Here is a 24,197-nt window from a genome sequence, read left to right as displayed (position 1 = left end):
GTGGATTGAGTGGAGTGAAGGTCATGCTGCAGCACACACAGGAGCCTAGCCATGTTGCCCAGGCCCGTCTTGAACTTCTGAGTTCAGGCAATCTGCCCACCTCATCCTCCAAAAGTATCTCAACCAAATCTCATCTTGAATTGTATCTCCCATAATCCCCACGTGTCGTGGGAGGGACCTGGTGGGAGGTAACTGAATCATGGGGGTGGGTTTTTCCCATGGGGTTCTCGTGATAATGAGTAAGTCTCAGAAGATCTGATGGTTTTATAAAGGGCAGTCCCCCTGCACACACTCTCTTGCCTGCTGCCATGTAAGACGTGTCTTGCTTCCCCTTCACCATCTGCTATGATTGTAAGGCCTCCCCAGCCATATGGAACTGTGAGTCAATTAAACCTCTTTCCTTATAAATTATCCAATTCAGGTATGTCTTTATTAGCAGTGTGAGAACAGACTAATACATGCTGGGATTACAGGCATGAGCCACCGCACCTGGTCTCACAGTTTTATTTCTAAAGAGTCATGCTATGTGATGAAGAAGCCCAGAAGAGAAAGAAGAAGAAAGAAAAGGAATCAGGAATGACTCTTACTCAGAGTCACTTGACATTCATGGATGTGGCTACAGAATTCTCTCAGGAGTGGAAATAACTGAACCCTGTGCAGAGGGCTTTATACAGGGAGGTGATATAGGAGAACTACAGGAATCTGTCTTCCTGGGAATCTGTCTTCCTGACCTGAGCATTATCTCCATGTTGGAGACAAGGCAAGAGCTCTGGACTCTGCAGGGTGAAGATAGCAAACAATCCAGATGGCAGGGAATGCATCAAAGGTGTGAATACAGGGAAGAGCTGTACATTGGGAAGTAATACAGAAAACGAGCTTATTAAAAATCAACTTGGATTAACCCTTCAGTCACATCTGCCTGAATTGCAGCTATTTTAAGCTAGAAGGAAAATTTGTGGAAGTAATCAAGTTGAAAAGTTTACAAACCATAGTTCCTCAGTTCCACCACTTCAAAAAATTTCTGCTAGTGTTAAAACGCACACTTTAAATAAATATATAAATGATTTTTATTGATTTCCCATTACTCCCACAAGAAGGCAAAGCACACGTTAGAGGAAAATCTTATGAACATAGTTAAGATGGCAAAGTTTTTAGAGTGTCTACAAGCCTTACTAACCATCAAGTAATCCATACTACAGATAAACCTTGCAAATGCAGTGAATGTGGCAAGGTCTTTAGTTGCAAACCACACCTTGTAGATCACTGGAGAATTCATACTGGGTAGAAGCCTTACAAACGTAGTGACTGTCACAAGGTGTTTAACAGCAATTCAAACCTTGCACGACATCAAATAATTCATACTGGAGAGAGGCCTCACAAATGTAATGAATGTGGTAAAGCATTTAGAGTGTTCAGGACTTACTACCCATCTTGTAATTCATACTGGAGAAAAACCTTACAAATGTAATGAGTGTGCAAGAACTTGAGGCACAAATTTTCCCTCATTCAGAGATGTCATACTGCAGAAAAGCCTTACACATGTAATGAATGTGGCAAGGTCTTTGGTCAATTGCACGGCATCAAATAATTCATAGTACAGAGAAGCCTTACAAATCTAACAAATGTTGAAAGCATTAAGCAAGCATTCAGGACTTATAGCCCATCTTCTAATCCATACTGGAGAGAAACTTTACAAATATAGTGAATGTGGCAAGGTCTTTGGACGCAAGTTATACCTAACCAACCATCAGATAATTCATACTGGAGAGAGACCGTACAAGTGTAATTCATGTGGCAAGGTCTTCAATCAAAATTTACACCTTGCATGACATTGGAAAATTCATACTGGAGAGAATTCACTGCACACCTTACAGATGCAATAAATGCGGCAAAGTCTCCAGTTGTACTTCATAGCTAACACAACATTGGAGGACTCACATAGGTGACAAACCTTATAAACGTAATAAACGTGGCAAAGAATTCAGTTTGCATTCAAGCCTCAGTACCCATCTACTGATACACACTGAAAGGTAACCTTACAAATGTAAAGATAATAGATATAAAAATAATATATAAAAAGAGAACAGTTGGCCAGGCACAGTGGTTCACGCCTGTAATCCCAGCACTTCAGGAGGCCAAGGCGGGTGGATGACAAGGTCGAGTTCGAGACCATAGGCCAGGCACGGTGGCTCACGACTGTAATCCCAGAATTTGGGGAGGTCAAGGAGGGTGGATCACGAAGTCAGGAGTTCAAGACCAGCCTGGCCAAAATGGTGAAACCTCATATCTACTAAATATACAAAAATTAGCCAGGTGTGGTGGCGGGTACCGGTAATCCCAGCTACTCAGGAGGCTGAGGCAGGAGAACTGCTTGAACCTGGGAGGCGGAGGTTGCAGTGAGCCGATATTGTGCCACTGCACTCCAGCCTGCTGGGTGACAGAGTGAGACTCTGTCTCAAAAAAAAAAAAGAAAAAAAAAAAGAGATCGAGACCATCCTGGCCAACATGGTGAACCCTGTCTTTACTAAAAATACAAAAATTAGCCATGTGTGGTGGTGCACGCCTGTAGTCCCAGCTACTAGGGAGGCTGAGGCAGAAGAATCGCTTGAACGTGGGAGGTAGAGGTGAGCCGAGATCGCGCCACTGCACTCCAGCCTGGGTGACACAGCGAGACTCCGTCTCAAAAAAAAAAATAAAAAAAAAGACAGAACAGTTATATCAGAGTACAGAGTTTAATCAGAACTACCAGTACAATTCATCCCATCAGTGGCCAAGTCTACAACATTGAATTCAACCCTCCCAAAACTGTTAGCATTGATCATCTGACTGGGGAGCCTCTCATTCAGCAAGAGGATGATAAACCAGAGATGGTTATCAAGAGACTAAAGGCTTGTGAGCCGAAACAAAGCCAGTCTTAGAATATTACCAGAAAAAAAGGGGTAATGGAAACATTCTCCAGAGCAGAAACCAAGAAGATTTGGCCCTATGTATATGATTTCCTATCAACTAAAGTTCCACAAACAAGCCAGAAAGCTCTTCAGTTACTCCATGAGGAGAAATACATGATACGAATTAAGATAGGAAACCTCCTAGGCCTTCCATTTAGAAGCTGCTTTTCCTAAGACTTCCAGTATGTATGAATTCTTTGAAAAATTGTACTACTTTTATTTCTACTAATTTTATTCTGAATACTAAGGAAGTGTCAAATGATATAGATACTAAGATTCATCTTTTGAAATCATCTAGTGTGTTTTATCCACTTATCTTCAAAAACATCAGAGATGTCTAAACTTTTAAAACATTTGCTAGAGCAAAATTTATTTTGGTGTTAAACATACTTTCAGTTTGCTCAGAATTTTCAATTTGCTATAAAAATGTATAATTAGCATAGATAAAAATAGTACTTTAAGATCACTTGTTTTCTTTTGAAAATACATATGTACTGAGGGTTATTATTTATGTCAGAAATTGACATTATAAGTTCTTGGATAAGCACCAAAGTTGAATGACTTTTTCAACAAAATGTAATTAAAGTCTATGTTTACAGATGTTACTCAGGTTAAGAAATATGTTTTAGGATTTACTTACCAGTTTCTCTTTTTGATTCAAATATATGAGATCTGCCCTGATAAATAACAAAGTATTGTACCGCCCTCCCAAAAATAAAAGAAAAAGAGAACACCCATGGCACTATGTAAAGTAAGCACACTTTGTCATTAGTGAATAGATCAGGCATGCCTGGGGATTGTTCCTTTGCCATAAATAGCAATCAACCATAATTAGTAAGCAGGTGTGCCAATAAAAATGATTTACATGATACATTAACAAGGATCAGGAAAGTAAGTGAACTTCCTGAAGGAGTTGTTTCTGATCAAAGAAACTGATACTTGTTAGCATTCACTTGTTGGGAGCAAGTACCCCAAAATCTGGCCATTAACTGGCCCCAAAACTAGCCATAAACAAAATCTCTGCAGCACTGTGACATGTTCATAATGGCCCTAACGCCCAGGCTGGAAGGTTGTGGGTTTATGGGAATGAGGGCAAGGAACAACTGGCCCGCTCAGGGCGAAAAACCCCTTAAAGGCATGCTTAAGCCACAAACAATAGCATGAGCCTCAAGGGCATGTTCCTGCTGCAGTTAACTAGCCCCTATTCCTTTAATTCGGCCCATCCCTTCGGCCCATCCCTTCGTTTCCCATAAAGGATACTTTTAGTTAATTTAGTATCTATGGAAACAATGCTAATGACTGGTTTGCTGTTAACAAATACAGGTAAATCTCTGTTCCGGGCTCTCAGCTCTGAGGGCTGTGAGACCCCTGATTTCCCACTTCACACCTCTAATATTTATGTGTGTGTCTTTAATTCCTCTAGCGCTGCTGGGTTAGAGTCTCCCCTACCAAGCTGGTCTTGGCATTCACTGCCACCTTTTCTTAAGGGGAAGGAATTCTACTGGTGTCATCTGACCGGCCATTTAAAAATTGGAATCTAAAGTGATTCCATAGTGGGGCAACAAGGATGGTTGCTGATGTACTGTGTGGTCTGGTAGGAGAAGTGAGGCAATATGAGAAGTGGAGGAAAAACCCAACTATGTCTTCCATGGCATATTTACTCTTACTTTACTTGGTGCTAAATCAAATGAAACAAGCCCTTGTAATGTGATACCCTACCCTGTTTTAACCTGAGTGACTCTCTCCTAGTACAGAGACAGCCGGACAGACTCCATTTTAAGTTTCTTCACTTGCAGCCCCCTTTACCTCCCTCCCTTAAGGGCATAACTAGTGTAAACTGACTCAAAGCACATCCAGGAATGCACCTACTGATAAGATATTGAGAGGCAAGCTGCACCAGCAGCTCCTGAGGACGCGCTCACAGTGGATGGCACCCCAAACCTCTGCGTTTATCTCTTTGTGATAGTTTAAGCCCCTGTACCTGGAACTGGTTTTTTTGTAACTGCATTTGTAACCAATTACTTTTTTTTTTTTTTTTTTTTTTTGAGAGGGAGTCTTGCTCTGTCGCCCAGGCTGGGGTGCAGTGGCCGGATCTCAGCTCACTGCAAGCTCCGCCTCCCAGGTTTACGCCATTCTCCTACCTCAGCCTCCCGAGTAGCTGGGACTACAGGCGCCCGCCAACCCGCCCGGCTAGTTTTTTTGCATTTTTTAGTAGAGACGGGGTTTCACCGTGTTAGCCAGGATGGTCTCGATCTCCTGACCTTGTGATCCGTCCGTCTCGGCCTCCCAAAGTGCTGGGATTACAGGCTTGAGCTACCGCGCCCGGCCCCAATTACTTTTTTAACTTTTTGCCAGTTCTGCTTCTGTAAAAATTGCTTCAGCTAAATTCTCCCCACTCCCCTACTTAGACTACGGTATAAAAACAAAACTAGCCCCTTCCTTGGGCCGAGAGAATTTTGAACGTCAGCTGCCTCTTGGTCGCTGGCTAATAAAGGACTCCTTAATTTGTCTCAAAGTGTGGCGTTTCTCTGTAACTCGCTTGGTTACAACATTTGGAGGCCCCAGTGAGAATTTTGGCCACCGGGCGAGAGCCAGACTCGTTCCAACCTCCCCCAGACAGATGGCAGACTTACAGGGGAGCCGCCACCTGAAGACATTCCAGGGCCCCATAAGACCTCGTCTATCCAAAAGGGAAGGATGAACCACCGGTGTGTTCCCACAAAAATTCAACTCCTGAGTCCTCAGTTTCTGGTCCCAGAAAGGTAAGTCAGATCTGACTCTGTTTCTCTGGGAGGGAAGTGGCTCTAACGAGGGCCCTCCCTTTATGACCGCCCGCATTCCAGGACACTGGAGGACAGAGTCCTGGTTTTCTGTTAGGTGCTTCTGTGTCTCTCTGGAAGGGAAGTGGCCCTAACGGGGGCCCTCCCTTGACTCTGTCCGTATTCCAGGACGCTGGAGGACTGAGTCCCGGTTTCTGGCAGGCCGGCCTCTCCATTAAAGACTAGTCTCTCTCTCAGTCTCTTTCTCGATCTCTTCTCCTTCTCTTGTTCAGGTCTCCTGGAGACCTCTGTTTTAGAAGAAGAATAAAACTATTATAAACTCTGTGTGAATGAGTGCGTGAATGGGGAGGTCAAGGGCTTGTGCTTGAACTTCCAGTTTGTCCACAGCGAAAGCTACGGAGTTCGAGTGGGCCCTCACCTGCGGTTCTGTGGCGACCTCATAAGGCTTAAGGCAGCATCGGCCATAGCTCAATCCGAGCCAGGGGTTTATACCAGCCTGCCAATGCCAATGAGGGGACAAGGAGCCTAAGTCCCCTCAGGGGGAGCGGCCAGGCAGGCATCTGACTGATCCCATCACAGGACCCCTACCCCTTGTCTGTCTATTAAAAAAAAAAAAATTGTCAAACTTGTTTATATGCACTAGTGTCTATTGTCTTGTTTAGTGTCTTTCTAAGTTTCATCTGTCAGGTCACCGCTACTGCCCAAGGCTACTGGGAAAGAACTTCTTCAAGGTCCTCAATACTGATTTTCTACCACAGGAGGTCAAATTCCTCATCAGTTGTTTGGGCCGGCCGTCCCAGTCCTGCCTTTTCTGTCAGAAACAAATCAGGTGGTGTTACAGGAAGGGGTGTGGCAAACACTTGCCCATTTGGAATTTCTGGCACCCTGCAGACCTGCTTGCCCACCTTTTCTGTCATCCTGTAACTTTTCACGTGTCTTTCTGAAGTTTCATGTGTCAGAGACAGCGCTACTGCTCAAGGCTACTGCTTTAGAACTTCTGTCTAGGACCTCTTATTCTGATTTTCTACCACTGTAGGTCTACTCTCCTACCTTAGAAAAGATCCGAGTGGCCCCTTTCCTTCTCATCCTTATCCCTTACCCTACATATCTCGTTTTCCTGTGTCAGAGCAAGTCCAGCGCCTCCAAGATTTGGCTCTGCTCTCCCTCCTAAAACCCTTGAAAGAGAAGGTCAAGTTGGAACTTTTTGTCTTTGAGTCATGGAGACACCAAAAATATTTAGGCTGTAGGTCAAGGGGAAGAGGGAGGTCATCTAGGTCCGGCTGGCCAAGGAGCCCTCGGGTCGGCCTCTAGTCCTCCTCCCTATATCTTAAGCTTAAGAAAACCAACTTCATGTGGCAGGAAGTGTTGGCTATAGTTGTTTTCCTGCTCTTTCTGGTTGTGTTATTTCTGTTCTTCCGATGCGCCAGCCCCCCAGGTTGTGAATTTCTCTGTCCATGCTGGGTTTAATATCTCTGCTCAAACCTTGTTAAACTGCCTCCAAAATGGGAAACTCCTCTTCCTAGCCCTGTGAAGAGTGAGTCCTTTCCAATGTATGTTGCAGAATTTCTCTTGAGGCTTCTCAGAGGATTACAGAGTCTGCCTGAAGAAAGGCGAACTCTGGACACTCTGTGAAGTAGAATGGCCACAGTTTGGAACTGGGTGACCCCCAGAAGGGTCATTTAACCCCACAGCTGTTCAGGCTGTGTGGCGGGTCGTTACTGGAAGTCCCAGTCACCCCGATCAGTTTCCCTACATTGATCAATGGCTGGATTTGGTCTGGAACCCTCCTCCCTGGTTCCGCTCGTGCACCATTCATGATCCCACTTCCAAGGTCCTTTCAAGTCGGTCCGCATTTTTGTGCGGACTCTCAGCCCTCTCGGCTCCTCCTGTACTACCTCCGTCTGAAGAAGAGGAAAGTTTTCCTCATGCAGTTCCGCTGCCCTATAAGCCTCCTGCTCCCCAAGATTCTTCCCTTGTTTCCTCGACTACATCTCCTGCGGGCTCTCCGCCCATAGCCTCCCAATTGCAGCCAAGGCAGGAGGAGGTAGCCCCCCTCCTCCCACTGAGAGAGGCCTAAATCCCTCCGGGTGATGAGCGCTCAGCTCCCTTCCTAGTTTATGTCCCTTTCTCTACCTCTGACCTGTACAACTGGAAGGCTCATAATCCCCTCTTTTCTGAAAAGCCCCAGGTTTTGACTTCACTAATGGAGTCCGTGCTCCGGACTCACCGACCCACCTGGGATGACTGTCAGCAACTCTTTTTAACCCTTTTCACCTCTGAAAAGAGGGAACGTACCAGAAGGGAGGCCAGAAAGTATTACATCAGTGAGTGGGCCAGAAGAGGAAGCCCAAGACCAAATTGAAGAGGTTTTTCCCTCTACCCGGCCTAATTGGGACCCAAACTCCTCGGGTGGAAGGAGAGCTTTAGACAATTTTCACCAGTATCTCCTTGTGGGTATCAAGGCAGCTGCTCGAAAACCCATAAATTTGTCTAAGACAACTGAAGTTGTCCAGGGGCCTGATAAGTCACCAGGAGCGTTTCTGGAACACCTCCAGGAGGCCTATCGGACTGGCACCCCTTTTGATCTGGTGGCTCCCGAAAATAGCCGTGCTCTTAATTTGGCATTTGTGGCTCAGGCAGCCCCTGACATCAAAAGAAAATTAGAAAAGCTAGAGGGATTTGCCGGAATGAACATCAGTCAGCTTTTAGAGATAGCCCAAAAGGTTTTTGACAACTGAGAGTTTGAAAAGCAGAAACAGGCAGCTCAGGCAGCTGAAAAGGCTGCTGACAAAGCATCAAAAAGACAGGCAAAAATCATAGCGGCTGCCATTCCGGAAGTCAAGAAGGAAAGACCCCCATCACAGAAAAATGGTCAGGGAACCCTCGGTCCCCGCCAAAAGGTTCAGAAAGGGGAGCGGGCTCCCCTGGAGAAAAACCAGTGCGCTTACTGCAAGCAGATGGGACATTGGAAAAAGGAATGCCCATTAAGACCAGAGGAAAAGCCAAAAGAGAAAAAAGTCCTCACCCTCCCTGCTGCAGAGGAATCTGATGATTGATGGGCCAGGGCTCCTTTACACTTGGCCCCCAGGAGCCCATGGTGACCGCCACAGTTGGGGGCCAGCCTGTACGCTTCCTAATTGACATGGGGGCGGATCACTCAGTACTGCAGATGCCCCTAGGCAGTGTCTCTAATAAAAAAGTGGCTGTATGGGGGGCTACTGGAGTTATTCAAGAATATCCTGTCACCCACTCACGAGAGGTGAGTTTAGGACAGAAAAGAGTAACCCACTCGTTCTTGTGGTCCCAGAGTGTCCTTTTCCCCTCCTAGGACGAGACCTGCCCCACAAGCTGCAGGAATCTATTTCCTTCTTGGCCCAACAAGCTCACCTCATGCTAAGGGACACACCACCTCCCGCTACTCAGCTCCTGCTAACCACCCCTCTGTCAGAAGAATATCTCTTAGTTTCACCTTCACAACCGCCAGAAAATAAAACTAATCCTCTCCTACTGGACTTACAGACTCTTTCCTCGAGTCTGGGCCAAGTCAAACCCCCTAGGACTGGCTAAGCACTACCCTTCAGAGGTAGTAGAACTCCCGGCCACCGCCTTGCCAGTCCAGATAAAGCAATATCCTATGAGTCAGCGGGCTAGGGAGGGAATCAACCCCCATATTCAGTGACTGTTATAAGCTGGCATACTTACATACACCATGTCAGTCCGCCTGGAATACTCCATTTTTGCCAGTCCAAAAACCCGGAACAAATGACTACCAACCTATACAGGACTTAACGGAAGTTAACAGACAGTCACTGTCCACCCAATTGTTCCTAACCTTATACTTTACTCAGCCTGCTCCCACCAGAACACACAGTGTACACTGTCCTTGACTTAAAAGATGCTTTCTTTGCTATTCCTCTGGCCCCCAAAAGCCAATCTATCTTTGCTTTTGAAAGGACAGATCCTAGCTCAGGAAACACCACCCAATTGACCTGGACTCGGTTACCTCAGGTTTTAAAAATTCCCCCACCCTTTTTGGGAAAGCCCTCCAACAGGATTTTATACCATTTTGAGCCAGACACCCTAACTGTACTCTTCTTCAGTATGTAGATGACCTTTTATTAGCTACTGAAACTACTGACAGCTGCCTGCAACATACTAGAGACCTACTTTACCTCCTTCAGGAACTCGGGCATCTCAGCCAAAAAGGCCCAGCTTTGTCTTCCCAGAGTCTCCTACTTAGGGTATGAGATAAACAGAGAAAAAAGGGCACTCACCAGTGCTTGTAAGGAAGCTATCCTGCGAATCCCCATTCCCACCACCAAAAGACAGGTACGTGAATTCCTGGGGGCCGTGGGATACCGTCGCCTGTGGATATTAGAGTTTGCAGAGATTGCCAAGCCCCTGTACACTGCTACAGGAGGGAATGGCCCACTTGTTTGGACTGACACCGAAGAACAGGCTTTCAAAAACCTGAAAAAGGCATTAACTGAGGCCCCTGCTCTAGCCCTCCCTAATATCTCAAAACCATTTCACCTTTTTATTCATGAGAGCCAGGGAGTTGCTAAGGTGGAGCTCACTCAGACTTTAGGACCCTGGAGATGCCCAGTAGCCTATTTGTTTGGCAGAGACTGGACCCTGTGGCCTCTGGATGGCCAAGCTGTCTGCAAGCTACAGGCAACAGCAAGCCTAGTCCAGGAGGCTGATAAATTGACTCTGGACCAAAATTTAACCCTTACGGCTCCTCATGCCATAGAGACTTTGCTGCAAAGTGCTTCTGGCAAATGGATGTCAAATGCTCGCATCCTGCAGTATCAGAGTTTACTGTTAGATCAGCCTGATTTGACTTTCTCTCCCACAAGGTGGTTAAATCCAGCTACTTTACTCCCTGATCCAGACTTCACTACACCTGTCCATGACTGCCAGCAACTCTTAGAAACTACGGAAACTGGCCAACCTGATCTCCAAGATGTGCCCCTAAACAAGGCAGATGCCACCGTGTTTACAGATGGTAACAGCTTCCTCGAACAGGGAGTACAAAAGGCTGGTGCAGCCGTTACTACAGAGACAGATGTGCTATGGGCCCAGGCGTTGCCAGCAAGTACCTCGGCCCAGAAGGCTGAATTGATCACCCTCACTCAGGCTCTCCAATGGGGTAAGGACAAACATACTAACATTTACACTGACAGTAGGTATGCTTTCGCTACTGTACATGTACATGGAGCCATCTATCAAGAGTGTGGACTACTCACCTCAGCAGGAAAGACTATTAAAAAACAAGAAATTTTAGCCCTGCTTGAAGCTGTTTGGCTTCCTCAGCAGGTGGCTGTAATTCACTGCAAAGGACATCAAAGAGAAAACACAGCTGTTGCCCATAGTAACCGAAGAGCAGACTGCGGCCGAGAAGCCGCTCGGCTCCCAGTAGTGCCCTTGGTCCTGCTGCCCACTGTGTCTTTTCCACAGCCCAACTTGCCAAATCACCCAAAATACTCCACAAAGGAAGAGAAACAGGCTTCACATCTTCAGGCTAATAAAAATTAGGAAGGTTGGTGGATTCTTCCTGATTCCAGAATCTTCATACCCCGAGCCCTCGGGAAAACTTTAATCAGTCATTTGCATTCTACCACCCATTTGGGAGGAGGAAAACTGGCCCAGCTTGTAAGGAGCCGTTTCAAGATCCCCCACCTTCAGGACTTAGCTAACCACGCAGCTCTCCAGTGTACCGCTTATGCTCAGGTAAACGCCAAGCAAGGTCCCAAACCCAGCCCAGGCCACAGTCTCTGTGGAGACTCACCAGGAGAAAGGTGGGAAATTGATTTTACAGAGATAAAACCGCACCGGGCAGGGTATAAGTACCTCCTGGTGCTAGTAGACACTGCCACTACAGTAGTAAAGTTTTTACTAAATGAAATCATCCCAAGACACAGGCTGCCTGTTGCCATAGGGTCTGATAATGGGCCAGCCTTCACATCATCCATAGCTCAGTCGGTCAGCAAGGCATTAAACATCAAATGGAAACTCCATTGTGCCTATCGACCCCAGAGCTCTGGACATGTAGAACGCATGAACCGCACCTAAAAAATACTCTTACAAAATTCTAGAAACTGGTGAGAATTGGGTGAGGCTCCTTCCTTTAGCCCTTCTTAGAGTAAGATGTACCCTGACCGAGCTGGGTTTTCACCTTTTGAAATTATGTAAGGAAGGGCTCTATCTTGTCTACGTTGAGAGACACCCATTTAGCAGAAATCTCTCAAGCTAATTTATTACAGTACCTGCAGTCTCTCCAACAGGTACAAGACATCATCCAGCTGGTTGTCCGGGGAGCACACCCAAATCCAGTTCCTGACCAGACAGGACCCTGCCACTCTTTCCAGCCGGGTGGCCTGGTGTACGTTAAAAAGTTCTCGAAAGAAGGACTCATTCCTGCCTGGAAAGGACCTCATACTATCATCCTCACCACGCCGACAGCTCTAAAGGTGGATGGCATTCCTGCTTGGATTTATCTCTTGCATCAAAAAGGCCAGCAAGACCCAGCAAGAAACATGGATCCCCAAGCCTGAGCCAGGCCCCTTAAAACTGCGTCTTGGCCAGGCGCAGTGGCTCACACCTGTAATCCCAGCACTTTGGGAGGCCGAGGTGGGCGGATCACAAGGTCAGGACATTGAGGCCATCCTGGCTAACGGTGAAACCCCGTCTCTACTAAAAATACAAAAAAATTAGCCAGGCATGGTGGCGGGCAACTGTAATTCCAGCTACTCAGGAGGCTGAGGCAGGAGAATCACTTGAACCTGGGAGGTGGAGGTTGCAGTGAGCCAAGATTGTACCACTGCACTCCAGCCCGGATGACAGAGCGAGACTCCGTCTCAAAAAAAAAAAAAAAAATGAGTCTAAGTTGCGTGAAGCCATCAAATTAATTATTTTTATTTACCTCTTTTGTTTGTTTCCACCTATCATGCCCTCTGCTCCATCCTACTCTTTTCTCCTTCTTTCACGACAGGACATGTGTGTGCAAACACTACTTGGAAGGCAGGAACCTCCAAAGAAGTCTCTTTTGCAGTCGATTTATGTGCTTTGTTCCCAGAGCCTGCCTGTACCCACGAAGAGCAATGCAATCTGCCGGTCACGAGAGCAGGAAACGTTGACCTGGCACAGGATTTGCACATATAGGAAGCCGGACTGGATGTGGGAGCTCTAAAGGAGTAGAAAAAGGACTCCAGAGCATTGATTTTTACCTCTGTCCTGGAAATCACCCTGACTCTAGTTGTCAAGATTCCTTTTAGTTTATCTGCCCTCACTGGTCATGTGTAACCCTGGCCACTTACTCTGGAGGATCAACCTGGTCCTCAACCCTCTCCATAACTCACACTTCCCATCCTAGACCGTGTACTATAAGAAATTGCAACCCTCTTACTATAACTGTCCATAACTCTAATTCAGCTCATTGGTATTATGGCATGTCATGGGGATTAAGGCTTTATATCTCAGGATTTGATGTTGGAACTATGTTCACCATTCAGAAAAAGGTCCTGGTCCCATGAAGCCCTCCTAAGCCAACAGGACCTCTAACTGATTTAGGTGACCCTATGTTCCAAAAACACCCAGACAGGGTCGATTTAACTGTCCCACCACTCCTGTTTCCTAAATCTCAACTACAACGACAACATCTCCAACTCAGTCTGATGTCCATTCTGGATGGGGTGCATCACCTCCTTAATCTCACCCAGCCTAAACTAGCCCGAGATTGTTGGTTGTACCTGAAAGCAAAACCCCCATATTACGTTGGTTTAGGAGTAGAGGCCATGTTCAAAGTTAACTCTCTTTCTTGTCATACATGACCCCATGCCCTTACACTAGGAGATGTATCAGGGAACGCCTCCTAATTAGCAACAGCTATAACTTATCTGCTTCTCCCTTCAGGTCACCTGTAATCAATCTCTACTTACTTCCTTAAATGCCTCAGTTTCCTACCAGGCACCTAACAATACCTGGTTGGCTTGTACTTCAGGCCTCACTGGCTGCATCAACGGGACTGAACCCGGACCTCTCCTGTGTGTGTTGGTTCATGTACTCCCCCAGGTCTATGTGTACAGAGGGCCAGAAGGCATGTACTCCCCCAGGTCTATTGGCCAGAAGGGCAACTTCTTATTCCTCCCCCTGAATTGCATTCCAGGTTTTGCTGAGCTGCCCCGCTCCTAGTACCCCTCCTGGCCGGCCTTAGCATAGCTGGGTCAGCAGCCATTGGCACGGCTGTTCTGGTTCAAGGAGAAACTGGACTAATGTCCCTGTCTCAGCAAGTAGATGCTGATTTGAGCAATCTCCAGTCAGCCATAAATATGCCACATACCCAAGTAAAGTCTCTAACTGAAGTAGTTCTTCAAAACCGCTGAGGCTTAGATCTACTATTTCTCTCCCAAGGAGGATTATGTGCAGTCCTAGGATAGAGTTGCTGTTTCTATGCCAATCAGTCTGGAGTCATAAAAGATACCCTCCAAAGAGTTCAAGAAAATCTAGATAGACGCCAACAAGAACGAGAAAGTAACACCCCCTGGTATGAAAGCATGTTCAACTGAAATCCATGGCTAACTACTTTAATTACTGGATTGGCAGGACACCTTCTCCTCCTCTTGTTAAGTTTAATCTTCAGGACTTGTATATTAAATTGGTTCCTTAACTTTGTAAAGCAGCGCATAGCTTCTGTCAAACTTATGTATCTCAGAACCCAGTATAACCCCCTTGCTATAACTGAAGAATCAATGATTTGATTCCCCAAAACATGAGTGGGGAATGTGATACCCTACCCTGTTTTAACCTGAGGGACTCTCTCCTAGAAGAGATAGCCGGACAGACTCCATTTTAGTTTCTTCACTTGCAGCCCCCTTTACCTCCCTCCCTTAAGTGCATAACTAGTGTAAACTGACTCAAAGCACGTCCAGGAATGCACCTACTGATAAGATATTGAGGCAAGCTGCACCAGCAGCTCCTGGGGATGCGCGCGGTGGATGACACCCAAAACCTCTGCATTTATCTCTTTGTGATAGTTTAAGCCCCTGCACCTGGAACTGGTTTTTGTTTTTGTTTTTGTTTTTTGTAACTGCATTTGTAACCAATTACTTTTTTAACTTTTTGCCAGTTCTGCTTCTGTAAAAATTGCTTCAGCTAAATTCCCCCCACTCCCCTATTTACACTACGGTATAAAAACAAAACCAGCCCCTTCCTCAGGGCTGAGAGAATTTTGAGCATCAGCTGCCTCTCGGTCGCTGGCTAATAAAGGACTCCTTAATTTGTCTCAAAGTGTGGTGTTTCTCTATAACTCCCTTGGTTACAACAGTAACAGCTGTTATTAACTGCCTTTAAAAATCTGTCCCGTTTTTTTCCAGGTACTTAAAATACAAGTGCCAGTAAGTGGTTCTTATGTATATTTTTTGGGTGGGGCGGAATTCATTTTCCTTGTCTTCTGATATTTTAAAAATCCATCGATTTTTCAAGATTGAAAAGAATTATAGCAAGCCGGGCGCGGTGGCTCACGCCTGTAATCCCAGCACTTTGGGAGGCCGAGGCGGGCGGATCACGAGGTCAGGAGATCGAGACCATCCTGGCTAACGTAGTGAAACCCCGTCTCTACTAAAAATACAAAAAATTAGCCAGACATGGTGGCAGGCATCTGTAGTCCCAGCTACTCGGGAGGCTGAGGCAGCAGAATGGCGTGAACCCGGGAGGCGGAGCTTGCAGTGAGCCGAGATTGTGCCACTGCACTCCAGCCTGGGCGACAGAGCGAGACTCAGTCTCAAAAAAATAAAATAAAATAAATTATAGTAAACACTTCATTCTTTTCTTTTTTTTTTTTGTCCCACCCATCCCTGCCCAACCAGCACTTCATTCTTTATAAAACTTTCTATAATGCTTTATTTGAATGTTACCATTATGGGCTTTCTAAAATGGTGTGAACTACCAAACTCATGGATTCTCACTAGGTTATCAGGCATACAGTAGTCTTTATCAGAATCAAATGAAACTTCATTAAAAAAAAGAAAACTACCAATATAGAAATTCTTGAGTATGATTCACATTTAACTGCTGGCACTATAATTTGTAGCTCTTTGATTCAGAATGTACATAGTACTCATGTTTTAGGTAATAGGTAATACAGTTTATTTTATTTTTTTTTTTTTGAGACAGAGTCTTGCTCTGTCACCCAAGCCAGAGTGCAGTAGCGTAATCTCAGCTCACTGCAACCTCCGCCTCCTGGGTTCAAGCAATTCTCCTGCCTCAGCCTCCCCTGCCTTGGGATTACAGGCACGTGCCACCACACCCAGCTAATTTTTGTATTTTTAGTAGAGATGGGCTGTCACCATTCACCACGTTGGCCATGCTGGTCTGGAACTCCTGACCTCAGGTGATCCACCCACCTCAGCCTCCTAAAGTGTTGTGATTACAGGCGTGAGTCACCACGCCCAGCCTAAAGTTTAAATTTTCCTTAAAAAAAAAAAAAAGTGTCCAAAGACCTAAAAGGGCTAAAACTAAAAAACTCCTAGAAGAAAATATAAAAATAAATCTTCATGACTTCAGATTTGGCAATGGGGACCATGGGGAGTGACCGCTAACAGGTATAGAGGTACAGGGTTTCTTGGGGGGTAATGAAAATATTCTAATATCTATTATATGATTGTACAATGTTGTAAACACGGTAAAAACCACTGAATTGTACACTTTAGATGAGTGAATTGTTATGTGTGATTTATATTTCAAAAGGTTGTTTAAAAAATTCTATAACATAAGCAGCTTGACACAGCTAATGAGACACTCACCTCTCTCTCAAATTCATCCTCCTCCTCCAAAAGATCATACACCTGCTCTAAAAGCTGAACTCCCAGGCCATGAATTACATCAGCTCTCAAGACTTCAACTAGTCTCCTGATCTTTTCAGAACCTGGCATGATAGCTAAAAGGCAACAACAAAGACAAAGGGAAAAATAAACACTTTTTTACTACTATAGCAAGAACACCACAATTTTTAAAAATTTTGCATTTTATTTTATTTTTATTTTATTTTTGAAACTGAGTCACGCTCTGTTGCCCAGGCTAGAGTGCAGTGGCATGATCTCGTCTCACCGCCCCCTGAGTTCATGCCATTCTCCTGTCTCAGCCCCCCGAGTAATTGGGACTACAGGTGCCCGCCACCACGCCTGGCTAATTTTTTGTATTTTTAGTAGAGACGGGGTTTCACTGTGTTAGCCAGGATGGTCTTGATCTCCTGACCTCGTGATCCGCCCGCCTCGGCCTCCCAAAGTGCTGGGATTGCAGGCATGAGCCACTGTGCCTGGCCTATTTTTTTTTTTAAGTGACAGAGTCTTGTACTGTCACGGGGATGTAGTACAGTGTGACCATAGCTCACTATATAGCCTCTAACTTCTGAGCTCAAGCAATCATCCTGCCTCAGCTTCCCAAGTAGCCAGAACTACAGGAATGCGCTACCACCTGCAACTAATTCTTAAATTTTTTGTAGTGATGGGGTCTATGTTGTCCTGGTTGGTCTTGAACTCCTGGCCTCAAGCAACCCTCCCACCTCGGTCTCCCAAAGCAGCGAGACTACAGGCATGATTATACCACACCAGGCCTTTTTTTTTTTTTATTTTATTTTATTATTTTATTTTTATTTCATTTCATTTGATTTTTTGAGATAGGGTCTTGCTCTGTCGCTCAGGCTGGAGTGCAATGGCATGCTCATGGTTCACTGCAGCCTCAACCTCCTGGGTTCAAGAAATCTTCTCACCTCAGCCTCCTGAGTAGCTGGGACTACAGGCATGGACCACTATGCCCGGCTAATTTTTGTATTTTTTGTAGACACAAGTTTTCATCATGTTGCCCAGGCTGGTCTCAAACTCTTGGACTCAAGCAATCTGCCCTCCTCAGCCTCCCAAAGTACAGGCATGAGCCACCGCACCCAGCAGGCCTGTTTCTAAAAAAATCTTGATATACTAACATTCTTTTTTCCCTATGACAAGAGTTTGGTTTAATGACTTAAAATTTACATATGAACTTAAGCTTCACTACCATCTCTTAAACCTTAAAAACACCACAACTGTCTAACTTGAAGAAAAGTCACATGAAAAACCACAAACATTTATCTATTTATTTATTTTTAAAAATCAATTTTCATGTAACTTTTCAGGAATACCTCTGTTGCATAACACAGGATATACCTTTTACAAAGATATGGAAATGAAATAATTTTAAAAACACAAAAAAAATTTATAGGCATTAGTTCCTTGTTTTGACATATTTCTCCAATAAACACATGCTCTCCAGTTTGCTGTAAAAGAATAAATTGGGCCAGGTGTGGTGGCTCACACCTGTAATCCCAGCACTTTCGGAGGCCAAGGTGGGAGGATCACCTGAAGTCAGGAGTTCAAGACCAGCCTGGCCAACATGGTGAAACCCTGTTTCTACCAAAAATACAAAAATTAGCCGGGCATGGTGGTGCATGCCTGTAGTCCCAACTACTCAGGAGGCTGAAGCAGGAGAATCTCTTGAACCCAGGAAGCGGAAGTTGCAGTGAGCCAAGATCACGCTACTGTACTCCAGCCTGGGTGACAGAGTGAGACTCCATCTAAAAAATAAAAAATAATAATAAGCTGATCACCTGAAGGCAGCTCTTTAAAATGGATTTCCTCTGCCTCTTCTGCAACCTTCCCATGAAGTATCAGTGTGTCCCGATATTTCCGATGAAGTTTGAATTCTGACACTGGGTTTGCTACCGGGACATCTTCACAGCTCTCTTTAGAATCCAGTTTCAGAGTCTGAGTCATCAATTGTACCAAGGCATTAATTTCATTTGTCTGACCTTTCCTGGGGGAAAAAAGTATCCCTCTGTTATTTAATTGACTTCATGAGAACTTTTCGTTAAAAAATCACATGCAAAACCTTTAGGGAGTTCTGCTTGGAAATGTCCAAGTAAGCTCCTACAGACTGACCTGACACTTCCGCAAATAACAACTACAAACTCTAGACAAAATACAAAACTCAACAATGTAAAGGCAATGCAGAATAAACAAAATCTGCAGGCAGATCTGGGAGAACAGTCAACACCTTTTAGCCTGAGGGCAGGCCATGGGCAGATCAAAGTACAAGAGAACTCACAATCTTTCTGGCCTACAGAAAGGAGAGTTCAGAACAACCACTGTCACTAGAAAGTGACAGAGGAACCTTGGAGACAGTCTAAAAGAAACAGCCCCAGATTCTGTGTATGAATTCTGCCTGTTTCAAAGTAACTTAACCACACTCAAGTACAAAGCTCAAGAACAGTTAAACACAAAATACCAGCTTCCAATGAGGTAAAATTCAGTATCTAGCATCCCATCAAAAATAACCAGATATGCAAAGAAGCAGGAAAATATCATGCATTTGTGAAGAGAAAGAAATCAGTTAATAGAAACATACCCAAATATGACACAACCGATAGAATAAATGAGGACATTAAAATGGGTAGTATAAATATATTCCATATGGCCAAGGTAGAAGAAAACATGAACATGTTAAGGAGACACTAAGATATTTTAAAAAGACCCAAATCAAATTTCTAGAAATGAAAGATACAATATATTAAATACACGGGATAGGATTAACAGATTAGACATTGCGGAAGAAAAGATTAATTAACTCAAAGACATAGCAATAGAATCTATGAAATGTGAAACAGAAAAAAAGTAAAAATAAGCCAGGTGCAGCGGCTCATGCCTGTAATACCAGCATTCTGGGAGGCCTAGGCAGGCGGATCACCTGAGGTCAGGAGTTCAAGACCAGCCTGGCCAGTATGGTGAAACCCGGTTTCCACTAAAAATACAAAAATGTAACCGGGCGTTGTGGCGCGTGCCTGTAATCCCAGCTACTCGGGGCCGGGGGGGCCGGGGGGCTGATACAGGAGAATCGCTTGAACCTGGGAGGCAGAGGTTGTAGTGAACCGAAATCATGCCACTGCACTCCAGTCTGGATGACAGAGTAAGACTCTGTCTCAAAAAAAAAATGAAAATAAAAAATAAAATATTTTTTAAAAACATAAAAATAAACAGAGCATCAGTGAGCTGTGGCACAAATTTAAGGAGTCTAATATACATGTAATTAGAATCCCTAAGAGGGCAGAAAGAAGTCAAAAAAAAAAAAATGTGAAGAAATAATGGCCAGGCCAGGCGTGGTGGCTCACGCCTGTAATCCCAGCACTTTGGGAGGCCGAGGCGGGTGGATCACAAGGTCAGGAAATCGAGACCATCCTGGCTAATATGGTGAAACCCCATCTCTACTAAAAATACAAAATATTAGCAGGGTGTGGTGGTACGCGCCCGTAGTCCCAGCTACTCGGGAGGCTGAGGCAGGAGAATTGCTTGAACCTGGGAGGCAGAGGTTACAGCGAGCCGAGATCGCGCCACTGCACTCCAGCCTGGGTGACAGAGCCAGACTCCATCAAAAAAAAAAAAAAAGAAAAGAAAGTCAGACATGTGCATAGAAGACACATTTTTGGCCAGATTAGTTCACACCTGTAATCTCAGCACTTTGGGAGGCCAAGGCGGGCGGATCACCTTAGGTCAGAAGTTGAGACCAGCCTGACCAACATGGAGAAACCCTGTTTCTACTAAAAATACAAAATTAGCCAGACGTGGTGGCACATGCCTGTAATCCCAGCTACTAGGGAGGCTGAGGCAGAAGAATCACTTGAACCCAGGAGGCAGAGGTTGCAGTGAGCTGAGATCATGCCACTGCACTCCAGCCTGGGCAACAAGAGCGAAACTCCGTCTCAAAAAAAAAAAAGAGACTTTTTAGCTCCAGCATATGCCACAAACCATTTATAATTTTATCAGTGGGAATACTAGATATCTGAATACTACTGAAAATGTACATTTAATATTCATTTAAAAAGAAATAGTTTATAAAGGGAGACAGAAAAACAAGAACTTACCCTTCCCTGCAATCCCCATCTGACTTATCAGTTGAACTTGTAGAAGAACTTAACTCATCCTCAGACAGACAATGAATCAGTTTCCTTTCCTATTAAATGTTTGGAAGACATAAAATTCTACATGACAATACAACCAGAATGTGATACTTGAACCAGTCTTAGATGCAACAACCAGACACAATATATTCCTAGGTGCAATACAGCAGGAGAATCTAACAAATACAAAAATTGTTCCCATATGATTTGTGGCAAAAAAAAAAAGCACAAAAACTGATTTTACCCATATGATATCCCAGTTCACTCATAAAGTTCACAAGAATAACTGAAGAACATCAGGTGAAGTTTTGTTTGTTTTTGTTTTTATTTGTTTTGTTTTTTGGTTGTTTTTTTTTTTGAGACAGAGTCTTGCTCTGTCGCCAGGCTGGAGTGCAGTGGCACAATCTTGGCTCATAGCAACTTCTGACTCTCTGGTTCAAGCAATGTTCCTGCCTCAGTCTCCCAAGTAGCTGGGATTACAGGCACGTGCCACAATGCCCAGCTAATTTTTGTATTTTTAGTAGAGACAGGGTTTCACCATTTTGGCCAGGGTGTCTTGAACTCCTGACCTCATGATCCGCCCACCTCGGCCTCCCAAAGTGCTGAGATTACAGGCATGAGCCACTGCGCCTGGCCAAGGTGAAGTTTTACAAGAGTCTCAGCTGTGAAGAAATTTCCAGAGGAGAGTGGATGGCTAGTTCCGGCGTATCAACTCCTAAGCAGAGAGCTTGCTCTATAGGAATGTTGGCATTTTAAATTACCTAAGCAACCTCAGCTTGCCTGTTTTTTTTGTTTTTGTTTTTGGATACAGGGGTGTCACTATGTTGCCCAGGCTGGCCACAAACTCCTGGGCTCAAGCAATCCTCCTTCCTTGGCCTCCCAAGTAGCTGGGATAACAGCCACAAGCCACCATGCCCAGCTTCAGCTTGCTCTTAATGTGAGACTGTTAAAGTGCTTTAAAGGATTACCTAATAATACACATAGACCTTACAACTCTGGGATATGGAAGGCAGCCTCTATTAGTGAAATAACTAAATGATACAGTTAAAGAAATAATACATCCATTACTTTCAAAGAGCAGGAAAAATTCCCAGAGTATTATACAGAGAGGTGAGCATGGGTTAGAAACCTAGCAATTACCCATTTAGCCAAAAGATGGTGTCCCTACATCATCTACAGGCAAGAAGGTAAACTACATTGACACAAATAAGAAATTGAGGAATGATTAGCAAGTGAGACTCGAATCTGGCAACACAGATGGGTATGTTGGTATCACAGCAGACTGAGCAAAGTGTTGCCTAGTGCAAGTCCTTAGAAAGTTCTGTTTACTTATTTATTTATATTTTTGAGACAGGGTCTTGCTCTGTCACCCAGGCTAAAGCACAGTGGTATGAACACAACTCACTGTAGCCTTGACCTCCTGGGCTCAAGTGATCCTTCCACCTCAGCCCCCTGAGTTGCTGGGACTACAAGTGTGCGCCACCTTGCCAGGTAATTTTTTTTTTTCTTAGAGACAGGGTCCAACTATGTCGCCCAGATTGATCTCAAACTCCTGGGCTAAAGCAATCTTCTCACCTTGGCCTCCCAAAGTGCTAGAATTATAAGCATGAGCCACTGCATCAGGCCAGGAAGTCCTGTTTTAAAGACCAACCTAAGAAATATCTTCAATTAGGCTCTCAATTGTTTATAAGAGTACCTGAAAAATTTATTTCCTTAATGGGTCAAACATAATCCTTTTGACTATTATTTACCAGTTCCTTTCTTTATCAAGAGTGAAAAGATGTAATAAGCTGGCCCTGTCCCAAAAATAAATGGAGCTGACATTTAAAAGGTTTACTCGGCCGGGCGCGGTGGCTCAAGCCTGTAATCCCAGCACTTTGGGAGGCCGAGACGGGTGGATCACGAGGTCAGGAGATCGAGACCATCCTGGCTAACACAGTGAAACCCCGTCTCTACTAAAAAAAATACAAAAATCTAGCCAGGCGAGGTGGTGGGTGCCTGTAGTCCCAGCTACTCGGGAGGCTGAGGCAGGAGAATGGCGTAAACCCGGGAGGCGGAGCTTGCAGTGAGCTGAGATGCGCCACTGCACTCCAGCCTGGGTGACAGAGCGAGACTCCGTCTCAACAAAAAAAAAATAAAAATAAAAATAAAAATAAAAAGTTTACTGCATTAGGCCTGCCAGAAGTAGACTGTCCACCTTCTTCTCTCTTAGGAGTATGTAATGCACCTGAGTGACACTGCAGTCAGAGGAGAGCCGTCGGGCGGGCATGGGCTGGTCTTCCTCCTGGGGTTTTCCTTGCCCTGCTACACTCAGAGAAGCTTTCCTCACTGAAGGGCCTGAAAAAGCAAACATCCCCAGTAGTTGTTTGTGGTGGGCTGCCCCAACTGAAGAAGGCTTTGTATTTGGTATGGAACGTACCCCAGCAAGAGCTGGCCCAAAAGTAACTCAAACAGCATATTTATCATTACTCTGGTGTCTGACACTTCAGTTGAAATCTTAGCTCTGGGTCCACCAGTTCTGTGACCTTGGGCAAGTTACTTAACTCCTCAGAGCCTCTGTTTCCTCAGCTGCAAAATGGTGATAATAATGCATATTTTGGCAATTACTGTAAATATGAAATAATACCCTTAATATGTTTACCATAATGCCTAAGACATGGTCAGCATTCAATAAATGGAAACTGCTAGTACTATCTTTAAAAAATAATAAAAAGAATGATAGCCCTCAGCCTAGGGCAGCACCACTCCCCCAGCAACCTCCCTCTGTTCCTAAGATGAGAGCAATTCACTGACCAGTGGACACTGGACATGGAAAAAAGTTAAACATTCACTTGATTTCTGGTCTGAAACCTCCCAAGAGTTACTGCCACTCAAAGCCCTCTTGTTATTTCTTTAATATCCCCTTCCGCTGATATTTGAACCAGATTCAACACCCTATGATGATTTCTTAAAAGGCTTGACTAAGAAATTTCAAAATCTTTTCCAAATCAATTTCCTACATGTTTTACTGCTGCTGGAAAGTTTCAACCTCTCATAGTCAGAACCAGTGCTTCTGTCCACGGACCATACCTCTAACTGCCAATTAGATGAAGAAAAGAAGTCAACTTTACCTGAAGAGGATATTTCTTCCTGTGACTGCTTTAGTCGCCTCCTCTCTCTGGCTGATAATGGTCGATCCTTTAAAAGAAAGTCACAGAGTCACTTCCATTCCTACTTGCTATTCTTATACAATCCATGATGTATCATCCAGCATTAAGAAAAAGGTCTCAGCTGGATGCGGTGGCTCACACTTGTAATCCCAACACTCTGGGAGGCTGAGGTGGGCAGATCACGGGGTCAGGAGTTCAAGGCCAGACCGACCAACATGGTGAAACCCCATCTCTACTAAAAATACAAAAATTAGCTGAGCATGGTGGCACATGCCTATAATCCCAGCTACTCGGGAGGCTGATGCAGGAGAATTGCTTGAATCTGGGAGGCGGTGGTTGC

The 24,197-nt window shown here is 44.7% G+C and overlaps 1 protein-coding gene across 8 annotated transcripts in view; it reads right to left on the bottom strand.

Annotated features, from left to right (window-relative positions):
- NEK4 (NIMA related kinase 4) overlaps positions 1-24,197 on the bottom strand; it is a 71,688-nt gene that overhangs the window by 23,022 nt on the left and 24,469 nt on the right. For 5 of the 8 annotated variants that reach the window (XM_017955416.3, XM_009200570.4, XM_009200573.4 and 2 more), the window contains 7 exons: positions 23,819-23,885; positions 22,936-23,045; positions 20,673-20,761; positions 18,366-18,571; positions 16,531-16,664; positions 10,003-10,093; positions 6,762-9,512 (listed from right to left, as the gene is read on the bottom strand). In XM_017955416.3, the coding sequence (XP_017810905.1) occupies positions 9,427-9,512; positions 10,003-10,093; positions 16,531-16,664; positions 18,366-18,571; positions 20,673-20,761; positions 22,936-23,045; positions 23,819-23,885 (783 nt within the window). In that variant the 3' untranslated portion in view covers positions 6,762-9,426. Of the gene's footprint in view, positions 1-452; positions 846-6,761; positions 9,513-10,002; positions 10,094-16,530; positions 16,665-18,365; positions 18,572-20,672; positions 20,762-22,935; positions 23,046-23,818; positions 23,886-24,197 lie in introns of those variants that run through there. The other 3 variants (XM_003894303.4, XM_031663300.1, XM_017955414.3) reach the window with 2 other exon arrangements.

The sequence above is a fragment of the Papio anubis genome, chromosome 2, assembly GCF_008728515.1.
Source record: "Papio anubis isolate 15944 chromosome 2, Panubis1.0, whole genome shotgun sequence".
Taxonomy (NCBI): Eukaryota; Metazoa; Chordata; class Mammalia; order Primates; family Cercopithecidae; genus Papio; species Papio anubis.
Note: the sequence above shows the minus strand (reverse complement) of the source record. Positions and strands in the feature narration are given on the sequence as shown.